Source organism: Aptenodytes patagonicus, chromosome 1 (assembly GCF_965638725.1).
Source record: "Aptenodytes patagonicus chromosome 1, bAptPat1.pri.cur, whole genome shotgun sequence".
Taxonomy (NCBI): Eukaryota; Metazoa; Chordata; class Aves; order Sphenisciformes; family Spheniscidae; genus Aptenodytes; species Aptenodytes patagonicus.
In genome coordinates this window covers 69,286,279-69,306,620 of record NC_134949.1, presented here as the reverse complement: position 1 = coordinate 69,306,620, position 20,342 = coordinate 69,286,279, and the positions used below count along the sequence as shown (strand labels likewise).

General features: G+C 36.5%; 1 protein-coding gene across 10 annotated transcripts in view; it reads right to left on the bottom strand.

Annotated features, from left to right (window-relative positions):
- Positions 1 to 20,342, bottom strand: part of ERC1 (ELKS/RAB6-interacting/CAST family member 1) — a 309,608-nt gene that overhangs the window by 216,474 nt on the left and 72,792 nt on the right. For 5 of the 10 annotated variants that reach the window (XM_076341250.1, XM_076341288.1, XM_076341261.1 and 2 more), the window contains exons 4-7: positions 10,924 to 10,998; positions 8,690 to 8,845; positions 6,841 to 6,924; positions 4,046 to 4,213 (exon numbers count right to left, since the gene is read on the bottom strand). In XM_076341250.1, the coding sequence (XP_076197365.1) occupies positions 4,046 to 4,213; positions 6,841 to 6,924; positions 8,690 to 8,845; positions 10,924 to 10,998 (483 nt within the window). The remainder of the gene's footprint in view (positions 1 to 4,045; positions 4,214 to 6,840; positions 6,925 to 8,689; positions 8,846 to 10,923; positions 10,999 to 20,342) is intronic. The other 5 variants (XM_076341269.1, XM_076341278.1, XM_076341295.1 and 2 more) reach the window with 1 other exon arrangement.

Below are 20,342 nucleotides of genomic sequence, written 5' to 3'. Positions count from 1 at the left end.
ACATGACTACGCCATGGAGCAGAGGCGCACACACCTGGCTTTGTGCAGAGCCTGTTTGGTTCTTGCTAGGGTTATAAATTCAATGCGGGACAGATGTACTGCTTCCAGGGCCTGCTCAGGTCAGAAATCAGTTCAACTGTTATTCCACAATCTCTAGCACATGGTATTAAATACCTAAACACAGTGAACTCAGTTCTGTGAGCTGAGCTTAATGCTTGCAGGTATCAGCATAGGTCTTAATGTAGCTGGTGCTAACAAGTCTTGCTAGTGACACACAGCTCCCATTCGCACATTCCTCACTAAACGTGATCCACTGTCTAACTGTCTCTGATTTGAGAGAATCTACTATAGTTTCAAAATGCCAGTATAAGCCCCAATAAAGAAACCCTTAGAGAATTTCAGACATTCAGAGCAAATAAAATACTTCTAGAGGACTGGATTCATTTTTCTACTGAATATTAATCTGAGTTTACCATATGGAACAGACCAATTACAGAACCATACCAGCTGGGGCAGTATACAAAAATAAAGGGGAACGTTCTCCCTGATTAACTTAACCTCTCATTGAAGACACATACCTTCTGGCACTGACCTAAGCTGAAGGGCTCACTGGGCAAAACACAAACTTTATATGGATGAAGTCTTAATTCCAAAATAAATATTGATTTGTTTTTTGTTTTGTTTACAACGAGATCATACATTTTTAGAGCTATTTTTAAAGATTCCTTCACAAATTGAAAAGTTAACCACAATATCCTCTCCACCCAATAGCCCTCAAAATAAACACCCCACAAACAGCTCACTGTTCTTTGTAGTTCTAGTGTGGCAGGTGGCAAATCCATTTTTGAGATATTATAGCAACGTCTTTTCCCCACCTACCTGCAGTTTTCTTTAACAGAAGACTAAAAGGCAGAGGCTTATTGAGGTATGTTCTTTTGCCTCAAAATGTTTCTTTAAATATGACTTTAAAATATCAATCCCCTATGAACATGTCTGCCAATATGTGACAGAAAATGCACCTCTCTCCCTCCTCATAACTCTCTTGAGGTGTACAGAGAGAAGCTAGTTATGTTCTAACATTGACCAGTGTTGTCAACAAGTGAGGCCAGGCAGGATCTCACATTCCTACCCTATTCCCAGTGAAAACTCTTGTATAGAAAGATACCTTTCCCTTCAAAAAACCCACAAATACATGACAGGATGCAGTGACAAACATCTCAATGCTGTGTTTTATCAACGTGCTTCAGTCTTACACTTCAGAGGATCACTTGTGAAGACAGAAGAAAGGTAACTGTGTATGATGATTTAATTGTTAAGCTTTCTGTCAAGAACATCAGCAAGGATGAAAAAGATGTGATTATCTTTCAAAAAGTATAAATATCTTCTTGGAATTACATAAAAGTTCTCAGGAACATAAATAGATCATTCTAAATATCTACTCTGACACAACGGGATAGCCTCATAATCAACAACACTTCATATGTGTTAAATCCATACCAGATTGCTACATCTTACTGTGGAGAACATGCTAGACTGTATTGAATCCAATAAATCTATCATAAAAACATCATTCTAAAACAGTATCTTTAATGTTTTAGCTCCACAGCAACTCCTTACTGATAGACAGGCAGAAAATCATCTTTCACTGTTACTGCAGTTTCACTTACGATATCTAGAAGCAAACTATGTGATTAACTAAAAGCAGTAAGTAGAAAAATCCTCCCCCCCCCCCCCCCCCCCCCCCCCGCCTTTCACCCATGTTTTTAGCAAAAAAAGAGTTTGCACGTTTCAGAGGAGGAATCAGATTTGGTTTTGTATTGTGGTGCTATATGATAATCTCATTTGGAAGAACCCAGGGAAGAACAAATATTCTCAATGATTATTTAGTAATATTACAAGTTAGAGAGTAGAGTAACTTTCTATATTAAAAAAACTCCTTTGGCCTTCAGCTAAAATAAAATCAAAACGTTCTGAATAACTATCAAGAGTACCTATCAATGGTATATAACCAAGTCCTTTTGTTTTTAAATATTTTGTTTAAATTACTTCCATTTTATTTGAATAAATATGTTTACCTACCATAACAGTTGAAACTATGGCCATCTACTGAAGTTTTTAACTTGTTAACAAAGTCCATTCTTTCAAGAACTTCATCTCTCCTGGGCAGAAAAGTACTGCTTTTTATTATTTAAAAGAAGAGAAATGTGTTTCCAGCTTTGTAGGTTTGTCACAATACTGCACAGTGATTTAATATATCTATATCATTTTTGATCACTGTAGTGGATCAAAATCTGCAATTTACATTTTAAAATGTTTATTTACCTAATACCTACTTCCAGTGACATTTTGAAATGTAAATATTTTAAAAAAATAAACATGTACGAATCTAGGGTACATACCTGACTACCAAAAAAGAATGAACAAATTTAACAAGTTTATGATTGTAAACTAGCACACTTTCACAGTTATACCAACTAATGCAAATGAACCTTGTCTCAAGTGAATAATCCAAAAGTATCAATATAAAATAAAAGTAGAAATTCAAAATTAAGGTTTCTAGCTTGTAGAATTAAGTCACAACTAAAATTGGTCACTTAACCCATTTTCTTTCTCTTCAACAGGAAACTAGGAAGGCAAGTTTTTAACTGCATTTTTGTTAAAAAAAGATAGGATTTTGAGTGCATACCTTTCTCTTTTTGTTCCAGAGAAGCCTAACACCTCTCCATCTGCTATCTCCTCCCTGTTCAGTCACTTCAAACTATTTACCCATCTGAAATTATCTGTTAATACAATCAAGTTTAACACAGAGCTATCATTTTCAACTTGTACTTAAACTTTAAAATTGCTGACTTTATTTCAGATCTGGATAAACTTGTGGGCCCTATCTGAATTTCCTTCCATATCTGTGTCAGTTAAGTCTAATAACTAAAGATATTCTCGCTCCCTGCAAGACTTCTGTCATTCACAGTCTTTCACTGTCACGTCTACAACACTACTGCTTTAAAGGAAACTGATTCTGCGATTTCAACTTCTACATAAATCTGAGAACAATCGGAAAAGCCATCTTAGAACATCAAAAGATATTTACTACGTAACTTGATTTCTGCATGTGGACAAGGCCATGTGCACCCATAGATTCACTGAAAATAGCTAAAGGAACGCTACATGAGGGTAAAAAGTTCAAATAAATGCTCTTACACTTTTGTAATATGGAATCTTTCTACCAGTGTTACCCACAAATTTTCTGCATGCCTATTTCATAGCTCCTTTGGCTTTTTACTGTTTTAGCTGTAACAACACAAATATTTTTTGATGCATGACCGCCACCTTTTGGACTTCCACTAACACTACAATTTTCCAAGCCAAGGGATTGAAATGCTGTCTTCACACAACATTTCATGCTTTTTCTTCAGGAACGTCCAGAAGCAGCATAAATTTATGCTATACTTATTATCCATTTGATGTTCAGATATATACTTGTGTCTTACCTAATATGGGAATTTATTAAGCATTTGTTATTGAAACACAGCTTTGAAAATATTTTTCCTTTATCTTGGAATATACATCATAAAACATAAAAGCCTGTATTTCAGGTGTAAGCACAGGCTTACATGCAAGAGTTCCCATACATGCTGACCGCAGCAGTGAAGCCTCAGCAAGTTGTATACTACCGGAACACTCTTCCCTTTCTCTGCTCTCTTTTAGCTACAAGGTCATTGAAAATAAATCCCCCCAGCTTAGGCATTGCAACTTCCAATTTATCTGTGCCTAGGAAAAATAATATTAGTGACTGCATGTTAGCGGAGCATGTTGTACAAGTGTATATTCATCCACAGGAATATGCGTGCACTTATACACACATATTTGTCTTTACGATCAATCCCATGGTCTAGAGAATCAAACATATAATCAAAGATACAATGTGCTCAGAATAAGCAGTACTGAATGACTATGGGATTGTATAACCTAAGCAAGAAGAAAAGAAATAACGCTTTTTATGTCTTTCACTATGAAAAGTCAGTAAGTACAGAATTGCCCATTTCACCTCTGTCTGCAGGATAGCAGCTCTTTGTTCTTTAGCTGTAAGAGACTCTTTCAGAACTTCAATATGTTGCTTGCTGTCAGAGAACTGATTTGTGAGGGTCTCCAGCTTTGTCTGCAAGGCCAGTAACTCAGTGTCTTTGCGTGACAGCTCCTGTTTCACCTGACCAATCTGAAAAAGAAAGACAAGATGGGCAAAGGAAAAAATAATTTACACCATCCTTACAAAAACAACTATAAATTCACATAACTACCAACAAACAGTATGATACTCTAAACTTATCCCACGGATAAGTTATCTTGAATGGAAGGCCAGCAAAAATTTGTGTCATGAGCAAAAGATACAAGGAAAAAGAGAGGGGAGCAATAGCATCGATTTTTCAAGAGAAATTCTTTTTAACAGAGTCAGTCTGTTCTTAGTCATCCTTCAAAGGACTGACCAAAACCAGTTACTTAGCAGGGATAAGTTTTTAATGAAGATGAAGCAGAACTGTAATGAGAATGTTAGCCTGTAGTATCAGAAGATGATACACCTACAGGTCTCTCTCAGAAGCATGATGTTTGCTTTGAAACGTCAAACCAGTGAGTTTCCATCCCTCAATCCAGCCTCATGCTTACAGAGTATGTAAAGATACCTTTACTTTTCCCACTATTTATGAAACCAGCATTTCAATCTTCTAAGAATTACCTTTTTAGCTTATGGAAGCTTCTTAAAGCAGATGCAAATATACATCAAAATGACGTGAAAACTGTTTTTGGAATTGCACTTTGTTGAGAGCAATTTCCTAGATTAATTTAGTGAATTAAATCAGTATGGAAATGCCAATTTATTTTAACAAATGTAGGTAGGATTATCATTTAAAAAGACAAACAGTAAGAAATTTTAAAAGTAAAGCATTGAAATGAGATTAAATCTCATTCTGAGTGCAATCATCACCCAGGACAATTTTCATGTAAAACTGAAGAAAAAAAAAAATTTTTTTAATTAAAGAGGACAGGGAAGTCTAAAGGTAGACTTATGTCCAAGTTTATAACCAACTTTCTGGTTTGCCTCCAATACATCTCACAGAATAAAATAACAATGTTTTACTTTTACATATTATATAGCAGAGGTGGACATATCTCTAAAAACTAAATAGTTTTCCCTTTTTTAACTTGAAGAATTTTGTTTGTGACATTAAAAAAAAAAAATCCCTCAATCCCCAAAGTATGTTGTTCCATGCTTCAAAACAGAAATTACAGGACATCACAAACTAAAAAAAATGTCCAGGTCATCTTCCATTTTTGGGAATGTGTCAAGAACAAAATTAAATTGATATAAGCTATAATTTTTTTTTTGTTAGAATAAATGCACGTACTAGTAGAAATAACTGAGAGGAAAAGCTTGGGTAAATGTGGTTTTATCTTGACAACACTATTTCAGTAATGGGCAATTAAAGAAAGAAAACTCTTTACTGAAGAGTATTGAAATAGCATCAAAGGATATCATCAAGGACTCCTGTGTTCCAATATGAAACAGCGTACGTGAGGAGATGAGGAAGAAGGGGAGCAGAAGAAGGAGGACACGTATCTCAAAAAACCTCACACAAACTAATTTTTTAAAATGGAATAATGGGAAGGACTATAAAAATAATTTAATTTATAGAACTATTCAATAGTTTATTGTTCACTTAATTCAAACATACTAGGTTGTTTTTTTCATATTTTTTATCAAAAGCAAGCATGTCCACAGAATGATTTCACCACCTACCTAAATTAGATACAAAAGTATTGATGTTAGCAGCACTATTTCTGCTGTCAGCTACTGGCCAATACAACCAGTTGCACAATACTGCTAGGCACAGCAGAATAGCTGGGAAGATATGAACTATATACTGCTAAGTTATGTTTTCTGGAGTATCTAAACAAAAAAGTCTCCTTAAAAATTTCAGATGACACAAACTTTTTGAACTTGTTGCTAGCCTGAATTATAGTAAAACTTTCGCAAACCAGTTTCGTCTTTCTTTGAAAAGATAAATTCTTTTTGGAGTCATCTCAGAAGCGATGTGTACCCTAAATACTCGTGTTTTGGTGAAATGCTCTCATCTAAACACAACCACATTTCTTTACATTAACATTGCCAAGTAGCACCCTAAGATCATTCTCTCTGGAAATCCCCGTTTCAGAGCTGTAAGCCCATACTGCCAACATGCTAAAGCTCTTTAGGAAGAATGCAGTGCGTACCATTCCAAGTTGCATGGGAAGTTAAGGCAGCATTAAGTGCTTACATCTCTCTTCTCGGTGAGACACTATGATCACTCAGCAAATGCACTAATTTCACAGCAAAGGAATAACCTAAATTCATGCTGTTAAAATTAAACAATCGGTTTTAAAAAGCATTCAGCATCCAGCCTTTGTTATTTTTTGTGAAACAATGTTAAGAGAGTTCAGCACATGTTCTCAAATTATTTTTGTTCTACTAGGGAAAGCAAATCTCTTTGAAAGTCTGCCCCGAAATGGGTGCTGAATACTTTTGAAAATCTGCTTCAATAGAGAAGAAAAAGTTACTGCTAAAACAGCTCATACCATTAAAAAAACCAGTAACAAAACAAATATAGATGTTCAGTTGAAGAGTGATGTTATGGACACCAAAACCATGTGAACAAAAAGGCAGCTACAAGGCTGAGCAGGCTGTTAGTTCTACTGTTATAATCAAGTCATAAAGAAGGTAAGAGAAGAAAAGCTACCCCGAACGCCAGAGAGCTAGCAAGCCCCAGTGAACGGCCACTGCACACAAAAGATAAGTCTTACTGCAGAGACCTCGGCCTGGAGACCAGCCACTCTCTTTTTCAGGTCCTCCCCTTGAGCCTCTTTGGCACTTAGCTCTTCCTTCAGTTGCTCTACCTGTCACGACATTGTTATGCTTTTAAATATTTATCATTTGTCAGCTTCTAGTTAGCCTGTTTTAACCCAAGTAACTAAAAGTGACAAAGAACTGAACAGAAGGATCAACGTTGGTCACTCATTTTCTCTTCCATTCTTCGTTAAGTCTTCTCAAAAGTTTAATGTCTCTGTAATTTCATATAGGCTGCCAGACAAGAATTTGATTATGAAACAAAGATGCATAGTTATGGTTATGTTCATATATATCAAGTATGGGGCACTTCACCCAACAGTTTTGAAACTGGAATTCATGAGGAAATTCGGACAGGAAAAGGGACATTTTTCAGCTTAAGAGAAAAAAAGGTAATTGTCAAGATACAGCCACAGATGACTATACAATACAATACAACACTGGAAAAATAAATGTTGTGCAATTACAAAACAAGGTAGGGCAGCAAGGTACTAAGATTGGAGCTGGTTACGAGTCATGAGTGAATAGTTATCAAAAAGGAGCAAATTTTCTGCAGGAAAATAAATGAGCAGACACAGTAGACGGAAGAGATCCAGAAACTGAGTAGCTGAACACATCTGTAGGCCCACAGAGGGAGAGGAGCAGGGGAAATTGAAGAGTTGCTAACAAGGGAAGAAGGAAAGAAGAAAGAAAGGATGGAAGGAAGAGGTGCTAAAATAGTCTCTCCGTTCCTAATTTGAAGGGGGTGTCCTTCAATTCCTAGAAGCAAGTCAGTGGGATAAAGGGCGAAAGTATAACAGAATAGATGTGGTTATCTTGAGGTAAATCAGTGAGCTGGTGTGAGGGAAGTGGAAGAAACACATACTTATTACATGTTTCTACTTTAGGGCAAGTAACACTTTTCCAAGAAACTTTCTGCAGCATTCATTTTTCGACAAATAATTTCAAGCAGGACAAATGCAGTAGGTTACAATTGTTCGGGACCTAGTAGAGTAATTTTCAACCTCTGTTCCAGGAATTTGTACACTGCTTGCAGGGAATACGCAAAATCTAACTAAGAAAAGCAGGACTGCTCACAATATACTTAAATTTACTGTACAAGGTGGCCTGAATCTTCATAAGAAAATGTTAGGGCCTGCTAAAAGACTGAGAAACACTTCTTTGGGAGAAACAAAGAATGAATTGACTTTTGGCTACAGACAATTCAGTAGTCAATGCCCATCTTTATACCCGAGGACCAACATGTCTCACTGCTGTATTTGTCCTGTATTCCCAACAGCATAAATTAATGTTGGCACCACCACTATTGTAGAATCTACTCTCATTCTGACTCCACTACTGGAAGGAGAGTGTAATGGAAAGCCATTATAGTGACAGTTCATGCTCTTTTCAGCCTTTACATAATAAAAAGACCTACTAGTTATAGTACCACAGTACAAGAAACACTCTTTTTTCCATAGATTACATTTGAAAAGACTCTAGACCAAATAAAACCTAAAACTATAAATGGATTAGCAATGGTCTAAAGATAAACACAAAATGCTTCTGAAATAAAAGACAGGTGTGACAGTAAAAGCAGAATTTGGGCCATTGACCTTACTGAACCACTATTATAATATTTTCAAATTTGAATTTAAAATTCTCTTAAATATTTTTAAGTTATTTTAGTGGTTTCATGGCAGAATACAAATAAATTATGTTTCCCAGCATTTGAATGGGAACCCAAACCGTAACTCCTTACTGAAGCATGAAAATTTCTCTCATCTGTTCACTAAGCTCAGTTTATCTTACAACTGTCACTTGTTTTCTCAATACCTTATTTTTCATGAATTTGGAATGACTACGGTACACCTCCATTTGCTTCATTTCCTCTTCACGTTCCTCTGTGCTCAGAGCTCCATTTGACTTCAACATCTGAATCTCCTCTTCCAAATCCCGGAGACCACGCTCCATGGAAGAAATTTTTGAATCCTGAAAACAATTAGAAGAGACAGATAAAGATACACAGTTAGATGATTTGTTAACATACCATAGGAGTCAAAAAAAGGAAATACTTTGTTGGCCATGTACCTGCCCTTGAAATTTACTCCTGAAGTTCCTACAGAAATCAGTCTACACCTCTTTACATAGCATCTGGCCGAGTGCTCAAGTACTCATTTTTCAATTTTTTATACCTTTCAAGGAAAAAAAGAGTTTAGTACTGAAAGAAAACATGGCTAGGGGCAGGGACACAGTATATGATGGATAAATAAAGGAACATGAAAAAAGGTTGCCTTGTAATTCAAAGCCAGCATAAAGCAGAGAAATTTAATTCTAATTGAATGAACAGCAAAATGTGACTGCAAGAATGGCAAAAAAAATGGGTTTGTGCTACCGGTAATTTAAGTGGGGTCACAAATGGAGGACTTAAAAAGCACCATAAGCAAGGAAAAGATGCAACAACCTAGTTTTGAGTGGACAATCTAGTTTTGAGTGGATAAAGCAGTAGAGGATCCTTCAAGTATTCTGGCTCATATATACAAACATATAAAACATTTTGATGGTTAAAAAATATACATCTGGAAAAATAAAAAGTCAATCTACCATTATCCTCACAGTTCTACAGGACGATCAGAGGTTGTCAATCTACTTGGTTTACTGTTTCTTTAGAAGTCTTATGTGTTAGGAACAGCAAGAACAGATTCATATAGCACACAGAGCTTCATGCATACTCATGAACATGGATACGTATTTATGAATTGTAATCTCTTAAAGCAGTCTGGGTTTTTTTATTTCATTTCTCCAAAATATTTCGTCTTCCTGAAATACAGGTAGGATTTGAAACTATCCTCCATTCTTTCATAGACCAATCCTTCATAATTTCTTTTTTGTCTGATAATCAAAGCACAGCTGAAAAAAAGCATGAAAGATTTTCACATATAGGTTTTCATTCATGAGGTAAGATTTTTCTAAAGGACCATTATGAAGAACTAGTTGGATCTCCTGCTTAATTTTTAATGCTTAAGTTAAAATGGGTAAAGCGGACTTTTGCAACAAAAATTAGAGGTAGTAAGGTGAAGTGATATGTTGTGATTTACAACAGTATTTAGTTTCAGCGCTCACATCATTTCCCAGAAATACCGGTGTTTCTCTGTTAATAGTAAAGACAGCTTATTGTTGCCAGATGGTCAATTAGTTTTCATTACTATGGACCACAAAGATGACTAATAAAAGAAAGACAGTAAATGAAAGGCTCCAGAGTAGAAAGATGGGAAATGACTATGGAAAACATTGAGATGGAATGGAAGAGTTGGAAGGGAGAAAAAGAAGGAAAATAAAAGAAAAAGGCACAGATAAAGAAGGAGGGAGAAAGGGAGGATACAAAAATGGAATAGAATAGTTTGTAAAGACAGTTTCCAATTTTTTAACTGTATTTGTCCAAACCCTGTCTGATGTACTTTATGGACCATACAATATGAATTATGATTGCATAAAGCTGTGTAGACCATACACTCCACTTGTGCCTCCTGAGCTCTTGGCAAATTGCCATTGTTCCATTAGATACTTGAGTTAATGGTTTAAGAATTCAATCACAAATTCATCTAGAAAAGTTAGGTTTACGATGACATACAGACATCTTTCTAGCTATACGACCCATTCCTTAAGTGGGTTTTGAGTTTGCAAATTGCTAACTTTGTTGACACACAGAATACAAAGCAGTATTTCAAATGTTGATCTATAAAAAGAAAATAACCCACATCATCATAAAAACCTACTAATCCATCATTCCCATCCTTGTAATACAATGGACTCTTGGTTAACTGAAAGAAACCTGTATATGCTGTCGCAGGCAGACAGAAGGCAGGTTTCTATTGTGCCATGAAGCAGCTCTGTCTCTTCACTGATCAATGATAACAAATAAAATAGATAAAAAACCAGTATAAAATAAATATACTTATTTTAAATTAGAAGACTGACAGAAGTATATGGTATTTGGTAGAGTCACCTTTCATATGAACACCCATTTTCCAGAGACCAATCTCTACTGCTGCCTATATGCAATCATTTACCTTCATCTCAATAACAGTTTGCAGAGCCTTTGTCTTGGCTGTGTCAGGAGCATTTTCAAATCGACGATGGATCTCCTGTACCAGCAGAAAAGAAAGCAAGAGTTAGTAGCCTAATGGCATTTTGTCCCACTTACCAAATACAAACAAAATACTAGAAGTTTCTCTTTCTAATACATAGCATAATTCGATACTGCTTTCTGATGTTATCAGTTCATACATTTTGTTTTATCATTTCCCATATCAAAAGAAAGGATAGGCGAAAGTTCATTCAACGGAATCACAGCCTCAGTTAAAAAGGCACACATCTTTGACTACCTACTTACTCAAAATAAACTGTTGAAGTGACAGCTGAGTCTATTAAAAACCCCTATCATCTGCCTGTTAAACTAATCTAAACTATTACTAGTTTCTCAAGGAAGACATACACGTAATTTATTTGACTAGATGCTTACTGAAAACAGTAACAACTGTGGTTTCTGTTTCAAGAAGCTATAGGGTGCAGCTGTGTTGATAACTCTCTTTTCCCAACTTTTTTACCCCAGAGTAGCAACATTTAATCACGCATGATCTTTCTCCACGGAGCCTTGAATGTAGCTGAAAGTACATGACTGGATAGCACATTGCTCTAGAAGCTCAGAGTACGCAGACAAGAGGACACAAAAGTCTATATGATATTTCCGTTGATGTGAATTCACAGAACTAGCATGCTTCAGACTGCTTGCTAAGGAATAAAATGATAGAAAATGGAAACAACTTGTTCTACCGTATAAAGTAGTTAGGGGTTTCAAAGCAACAAGTGGGAATACAGGAGAAACAATATAGTATCTAGTCCACTTTTTCATTATTTGTCTTAAAATAGTATTGTCCTTACACTACACACTAATGTTAAATATAGGAATGTGAATACTGTTAGAATGTTAATATTATATGACATAAAAATACTTTGGTGCCCATAGAGTATGAACTGTGATATCAGTTAACCTAACAACAAATTGTATAGGTCCACACACAGTTTAGCCACCCACTCCCGTCAAACACCTAGAAGACAAATCCAAAAAGCCATCCACAAACTGGTATTTTCAATAGACATGGTGAAGAGAACACTTTGTATGGTAGTCATACATGCACCTTGCTCCACATGATTAATTATTTGAATGAGAAAGGTAGAGTTGTACAGTGCTTTTCAAAATACTGAAAACACTACTTATCTTGTAAGATTGTTAAATGTTCTTACATATCTGTGAAGTGAGCAAGATAGAAATGTGTAGTGATATGACAAGGGCCACAAGAAGAATTTTGCATAAGTTTGGCACGAGGCCATTTGCATAAGTTGATGCCTGTGAATGGTTATAACAAGAAAATCCAGTAGAAGGTCTGTCTATCTTTAAATACTGTACTTGTGTATTTCCTGAGAAGCTATTTTCACAAGTATGTTCGCAGAGTAGGGTGGTATTTTCTGAAAAAAATACCTCCGGAAAAAATAAACCAGAAAACCCCACTAAATATATTTGTTTCTCCCATAGTCAACAGATAACTTGAAAGCCTCTGGTCATGTATCACTGACACCGTATAGACCGGAGTGGAGCAATACTGTTATTGTTCTTCTTCTTACCTGTACCTGCATTCACATAATGGATTTACTCAAATCTAAACAGTCTAGCCAGACTTTTCTTTTGGCCCAAGATGTCCTCTATCTGCCCGTAATGTACATGCCCAAAGAAAGGGCAGCATGCATTCCGCTCTGCTATTCTCAACTGACGTCTGAAGCACAGCATAATCAGTAATTTCTCATCACCAGCCTTCCACAGTTGGTCTCTAGCACCCTTCAATTTTCCATCTGCCTACAGGGTTAGGAGCATGCTTCTTTTTGTCTACAGTTCAACAGATATGGCTTCTACGTATTCAACAGGTTTAAATCAATGAGGCAGCCACTTTATCTTGAATATGCTGATGTTAAATCTAAGGAGGGGAACACACCACACCAAGATGCTCATTCCAGGGGGTTGATCATTGGGCCATCTGAAGACTGCAGGCATTCTCCCTAGGATCATCTCCTTAGCAGAGCTGTAAGCTTTTTCGAAGCAGACAGTAGTCAGGCCAACAACTGAACTTTTTTCTACTGTTTCCTACGCCCACACACAGAAGAAAGAAGAAGCTGTCAGCATACAGATATCATCAGTACAAGTTGGACCAACATCCTCATGTCACTTTTATTACCTACTCCATCCTCAGCATTTTTCTTGAGACACATCAATGAAACTACTTTTCCAGTCTGTCTCCACTACTTACCATGCCAGTCGCCACCTCTTCAGAGGCAATATTTTAGAGATTCATTTGGTTATGCTGCTATACATAATGTTAGAAAAGAAGCTCATCATGAGGTTGAATTTGCTTTAAAAATGTCATTTCAACTAAGCATAGGACAATCTGCCACATACTCTGCCCATAAGAAACTCGGAGCTCATCTTACTACCCTCAATCAGGGATCAGAGACAAAAATCATAGTGCTACATGTTGCCTTAATAAAAGGAAGCTATGATGAGCTTCTAACACTCAAGACCAGCCTGAGCATTTAGAAATATGACGGGGAGCAGATCCAACACTCTCCACATGTTTCTCAGTGCTCTTACCAGTACCTGTCATGAAAAACATGACTCTTCTTCAGTGTCCTTGGTCTTCCTCCATAGGGTATGATCTCAGCTGCCTGCCTTAAGGTAGCTGTAGTATATATTTCCCTGTTTCCATCTCAGCAGGCTTTAATGTGTTGATTCAAGAATTGCACCATAATTCCAAGATATTGTGGCTGTCAGTCCTTCTCATGAGCTCTGGATAGAGCGAGTTTCTGTCTTGCCACCAGCACAATATTGTTACAGACACCTTTTCAAGATCTTAGCATGTATGACTCTGTAGCTAGACTGGACCCTTCAGAAAATTTCAAAGGATGCTTTTGTACAACTCAAGTGATAGGAGTGGCTTCCTCCTGAAAAATATCCATATCTGAAGTTTGAAAAGTGGACACTGGGCAGTCCATTCATGCATTCACCAAGCAGCATATTGCTGGAGAGGCATCCAGATACTTTACTGCTCTGGAACAGCAGGCCTGTATCTATTTGGCTGAAGTGAACAGCACTGCTTGTACAAGTACACAAAAATCTGACTAAGAAAGAAACATGACTCCTCTACTCTGCTTTGGTGAGACCCCACCTGGAGTACTGCATCCAGCTCTGGAGCCCTCAGCATAAGAAAGACATGGACCTGTTGGAGCGGGTCCAGAAGAGGGCCACAAAAATGCTCAGGGGGATGGAACACCTCTCCTATGAAGAAGGGCTGAGAGAGTTGGGGTTGTTCAGCCTAGAGAAGAGAAGGTTTCGGGGAGACCTTATTGCAGCCTATCAGTACTTAAAGGGGGCTTATAAAAAAGACAGTGGCAAACTTTTTAGCAGGGCCTGTTGTGACAGGACAAGGAGGAATGGCTTTCAACTAAAGGGGGGTAGATTTAGACTAGATATAAGGAAGAAATTTTTTACACTGAGGGTGGTGAAACACTGGCACAGGTTGCCCAGAGAGGTGATGGATGCCCCATCCCTGGAAATCTTCAAGGTCAGGTTGGACGGAGCTCTGAGCAACCTGATCTAGTTGAAGATGTCCCTGCCCACGGCAGGGGGGTTGGACTAGACAACCTTTAGAGGTTCCTTCCAACCCAAACTATTCTACGATTCTACGATTCTGACTATCCCTCTGGAGAGGCTCATACATGCCCCACATCCTCCAGTCTCTTCTCAGAATTCTCAAGTCTTTTCCTGCTATTCCCATGCTGACAGGAACCGAGAGGTTAAGACACACACTGTCCTTTTTGTAAATTCACATGTGGCACGTGAAGTGAGGTGGTATTTGAGAACGCTCATTGTAGCACACGTCCTACATTGCTGTAATACCAAATTACTCTAATCTCTGCTTGGCTATGAGACACACCCCAGTCACATCTTGGCAGCATGCTCAAATTCATGTCCACTTAAAAAAATATTATATGGGACGGGAAGAAAAGAGGGTTTGAATCCCTCAAATTTCAGAATTAAAAAAAAGTTGCTTTTCCTAACTTCAAAACTCATGTATGGGAAAAAGGGATAATTCTGAAGATGATTCTTCAAGCTTAATAAGGTGAAGAAAGACCCAAGAGTGAAAAGTATCCTATTCTGAATTGCATAAGCTTTCGCTAAATGCAGAAATTATATATCTAGCTATTCCTGTCACATCATTTGTGCAACCAGCCAAGGACTGTTACTGTAGAATAAAATGAAACAGCTTGATAATAGAAAAGAAATTAAAACAAGTTCTTGTGAACTTTTAGAAACTGAGAAGAAAAAAGATAAGGAGGTCAAAAAATACTATTCCAAAAGTCTATTTTGAACAATGTATTATTTTTATTTTAGTAGTGCAATTACATACTAGGTAATTTCCACTTGTGCAGAGACATGGTCTCTGACCTGAGAACATAAAAGCAACTACTACTATGGAAATGGAATAGATGGAATACACAGTAGGAGAACAGCATGTCACTAAAGGGATGCTGACACAGCAGTGTCTGCTTTTTACATTGCACAGCGTTTTCTCAAATAGAAAATTCTTCCAAGATTTTTCTTTAGAAATGCCTGTATCTCCACTGTCTGAAGTGATGCTTTGCACTTCAGCAAAGGAAATGTCCTACATCTATCGTCTTAAGTAACTCCACTGTGATTTGGATGACATAACCTGCTGAAAAACAACACCTCCCACCTCTTGACTGCATAGTAAGGACTTAATTTTGGCAACATGCCTACGATTCTAAATTGCCTGAAAACAGGGCTACAGGCAGACTGAACCTCCCTAGAATACAGATTTAAGCCTGGCTGCTGAAGGAAGGCGGTGCATAGGTATCCTTAATTGTGAAATGCAGGTTACGTATTTATCTTTCAGTGGCAGAATGGAGAATTACTAATATATCATATCTCTGATGTATTCAGATTCTATCGTGGACACACACCACATAGATGAATGAAAATACTAATTTTCATCTTCAAAACAGGACTTTGCACAATAATTAAAAGCATGGGGCCACACACATATCAGGATCAGAAAAATACAAAACTAATCCTTCATTCCTTGCAAGTTACCCATTCTGATAAAGTAATAAAGCATTATTCCTTTGTTCTTCTTTCACAGATGAAGAACTTTCACGTGTAACTGATATTTATTGCTCCATAACAGATTAGTAAACTTCAGCATCTTCCTACCTGTGAATGCAACTTAAATTATAATAACAAGAGGTGGTTCGTATATGTTTTATGTTTTTAATGTTTTTATATGTTCAATGATTCCTTTATTTCAAAAAAGATAACAAAAAGGGGAAAAAAGCTGCTTGTTCCCAAGTTATGTGCAACATGCATGCTTTTCACTGTTAATTATTATTACTATTAAAAATATGCACTGTATTTCTTTTTCAGTTTAGCCAGTGGGAACTCCTAGCCACCAGATAATCACCACAACATTGCCAAGAATATTGAAGAATACTCTATTATCCAATTTCTGTTCCAAGTTTTATGTTTAATACCCTATTATTACAAGCTAGTAGAGTTTCTACAATTCTTTGACATAAACAAGAAAAGCTTTACGCGGAGGGACACCTTATTACCTGTATGGCACTACTGTTACCGCTACAGGTATACCATGTCCACTTTGTGTGTCTACAATTTAAACCCAATATTGATATATTGCAGAGAATTCAAAGAATGACTGCAGGAGCATAATTTGTCTTTAGAAAAGAAAAATCAAAACAAAAACTATGGTGCAAATTGATCACAACTTTAAAGTACCTTCACAGGCAACAATAATTCAAAAGGGGTTGTTCTTTCCAAAAAACATTAAGATTCAATAACTAGAAACTGAAGGCTAGAAATAGTCTTAAGTTTTAAACAGTGCAGGCACCTTAACCAGAGTTGGGGTTAGTACTTCATCACTACCAATTTTTAATTAATAATAGCTATCTTCCTCTTAAAGAAAAAAATCTACTTCAAAAAAAGATATAAACTAAAGGTGTACATCATATTACATCTGCCAAGTCGGTCTGCAAGGTAGCCCAGTACCCCTATGAGAAACAATACTGTAATATTCTGGTCAGTATAATTACACAGAACAGCTGATCAAACGTATTGAGAACACTGAATACGTAAAGAATAGCTGTGATAAAGTGATTTTAATGCACCATAAAGAATGACAAATTCTGTGTTTTTTCCTTGACCAAGAAATGGCAAAATAATTGAAAGTTAGAGAATATACTTTAGAATTGAAGGAGTCCTCAATACTGAGCAGTATCAGCACTATTTCTTAAAAATATTAATAAATTATACACATGTGCATAATAATGAAGTGAGGAATTTAATCAGAACCTTTTCTTCCTTCATAACCAGGCCACATCATTCATTGTTATTCCCTCAGTTACTCCTGCCTCTGATTTTGCATGGGATTTGGAAGAAATGTGGAGGTGCACTTTTAAGCAATGACATTTTTATAGTGGAGTAGGCTGTCTGCTTAAAAATACAGCAACTTTCTCTCTCAGTAGCACCACAAGATAACCACTTTCCAAAGCAAAAAAGGACATGCCTTCCATTTCCTGCAGAACCTACATAATCAGGCAGCACATATCACACAGAGAATAAGAAAAATATGCTCTTTCATACATGAATTTTTTAAAAAAAGTTGACAAAAAAATATGTGCAATTAAAAACACAGCTGTAATTCTAACTTTTTTTAATCTTAGCTGGTCTACCCATGTCTTTATATGATCAAATATGATGTTCTGTGCAGGATCTTTGCATCATTCAGTGGACTGGATAGTTTTAGTTAACCAAAAAATATTTGGTTTTATTCTCCAACATGTAGTACAGGCCTAACATAACTCAGGCAGTGTTATACCTTTTGCACTTAGTTCAGTAGAGATGAAATTTGTGGAATTTTGTTTCCACAAGTGTGAAACTTTGCAGTAGAAGAAAAAAAAATTGAAAATACCATTAACAAGTTGGAAGCTAATTTAAGTAGAAAAATATATGTACAAAATATATCTTTTGTACTTAAAGTTTAGTTTCCCAGATGGCTTTTCTGTCAATCTTTCATGTCTAAATCTTTGAAAGATTTTAGCAACCTTGTTCCAATTAATTACAACGAAATGCAAATGTTACAACCCAAAATTTCACGAGCAGCCATCAGTTCAGTATTAACTATCATTGTTAATTTCAGAAATTATTTAATAGATCTATAAGATCAAATAGATCTATAATTGTGTAGAAGGTCAAATCGTACCTGACTAACCTAATTTTCTTCTATAATGAAGTAACTGACTGTGTGGATAAGTGGTGAACAGTGGGTGTTGCATGTCTTAAGACCTTCAACGTGGCCTCCAAACATCCCTGTAGCCAAATTGGTGAGATACAGACTGGATAAGTGGTTAACAAGGTGGGTGGAAAATTAGTTGGACTGTCAGGCTCAAAGCCTGGTGATCAGCAGTATGAAGTCCAATGGGTAGCTGCTTACTATTGACAACCCTCAGAGGCTGATACTGTGGCCGATACTGTTCAGTGCCTTTATTAATGATCTGAATGATGGAATAGATGGCACTCTCAGCAAGTTTGCAGATTATATGAAATTCAGGGAAGACATGAATTGGGATTAAGCAGTGTGCCCTTGCTGTAAAAAAAAAAAACAAACAAAAAAACCCGCCAAAAAAAAAAAAACCAACTGCATCTTGGGCTGTATTAGCAAGAGCATACTACCAGGAGACAGGAAGCAGTTATTTCTCTCTATGCAGCTCTTGCGAGACCACTGCTAGAGTACCGTGCCCAATTTTGGGCTCCCCTGTACAAAGACGACTTTGAAAAGCTGAAGAGAATCCAACAGACAGCCACCAAGATGGTTGGGGCTGGAACATACGATGTAAGAGGAGAGGATGAGAGAACTGCGTTTGTTCAGCTGAAAAGAAAAGAAGGCTTGGGGGGAACCTTGATGCTCTCTTGAACTATCTAATTGGAAGCTGGAGAGATGACAGAGACAAAAGTCTTTTCAGAAGTGCACAGTGGAAGGATGATAGGCAACAGGCAAAAGTTGCAGTACAGAAAATTCTGACTTGTTAATACAGAAAATATTTTACCAGGAGAGCAACCAAACACTGGACCAGATGCTCAGAGAGACTGTGGAATCCCCATCACTTGAAATTGCCAATTTGAGCAGGAGGTTGTATGAAATGACCTCTGGGAGAGCCCCTCAACCTGCATGACTCATTTATATAAGTATCTTTACTAACTGGGAGCAGAAGGTGACTGGATAGTATTACAATTGTTTAGTTTCAGAATTTTTATGAGTATTTTTCAGAAAGTGCTTGATACCAGTAATTTTAACTTCTATTTCAGCAACACATAAAACGGAACTGAAAAAAGAATGTATAATAAGAGTCCTGTATAATTTATCTCATTACTATCAGAGTTTTGCTACTAAAAAGATATAGTTATACAAGTTTGGAACCAATAATCATGGCAGTTCCTTCAGAAATTATTTCTGTATTTTTCCATTTGTCATTTCCTGCATTTGCAAACACAATCAACATAATTCCCTGAAAAATAAATTGATCGTATTAATAAAGAGCATAACTTTGATAGATGTGCTGAAAATTGCACACACATCGATAATGGAGGGTGCCAGTTGCTTTGAAGCTCAGTTACCCCTAGCTAGAGAAACTAGGACACTTAAGTTTGTTAACAAAGGTATCATCTAAAGTGAAAATTAAAACACAACTTCCAGTTCATCTCAATATTCCAATCAGCAAGAAACAAAAGCAAAATCCCTCAAAAAACTTCAGCACTAGAGTAAAAGCAAGATAAAGATGAGAGAGACCAATTCAAACCATCCTATTACTTTTAAGTAGCAAATCATTGTGTTGAAATCTGACTGCAGAAGTGTGAATTCAAAAGCTAAAGAAAAGTCAACTAAATATTAAAATCTTAATCATGTAGAACTTTATTTACATGTGCTATTAGTTCTTCATTTTTCCTTTCTTCCCTCTTACTTAAGGTGCAAAAGCATATATTTTCTACTTAAATTACCTTCCAGCTTTTTAATGGTAATTTCAATTTTTTTTTCTTCTACTGCAAAGTTTCACACTTGCGGAAACAAAATTCCACAAATTTCATCTCTACCGAAGAAAAGTGCAGGATAATATTAACATCTCCAAGGAAAGTATACCTAAGCTGTAATTTGTAAACAAAGCAAATCATGTAATATATATTGACAAAGAAATTCTTCTAATATTACAAAACATCAAAAGACATTAAAGTTTATGTATTTTAAACCTCTAATCCCCAGCCAGATTTATACATTTCTAAATAGTTTCACATAGT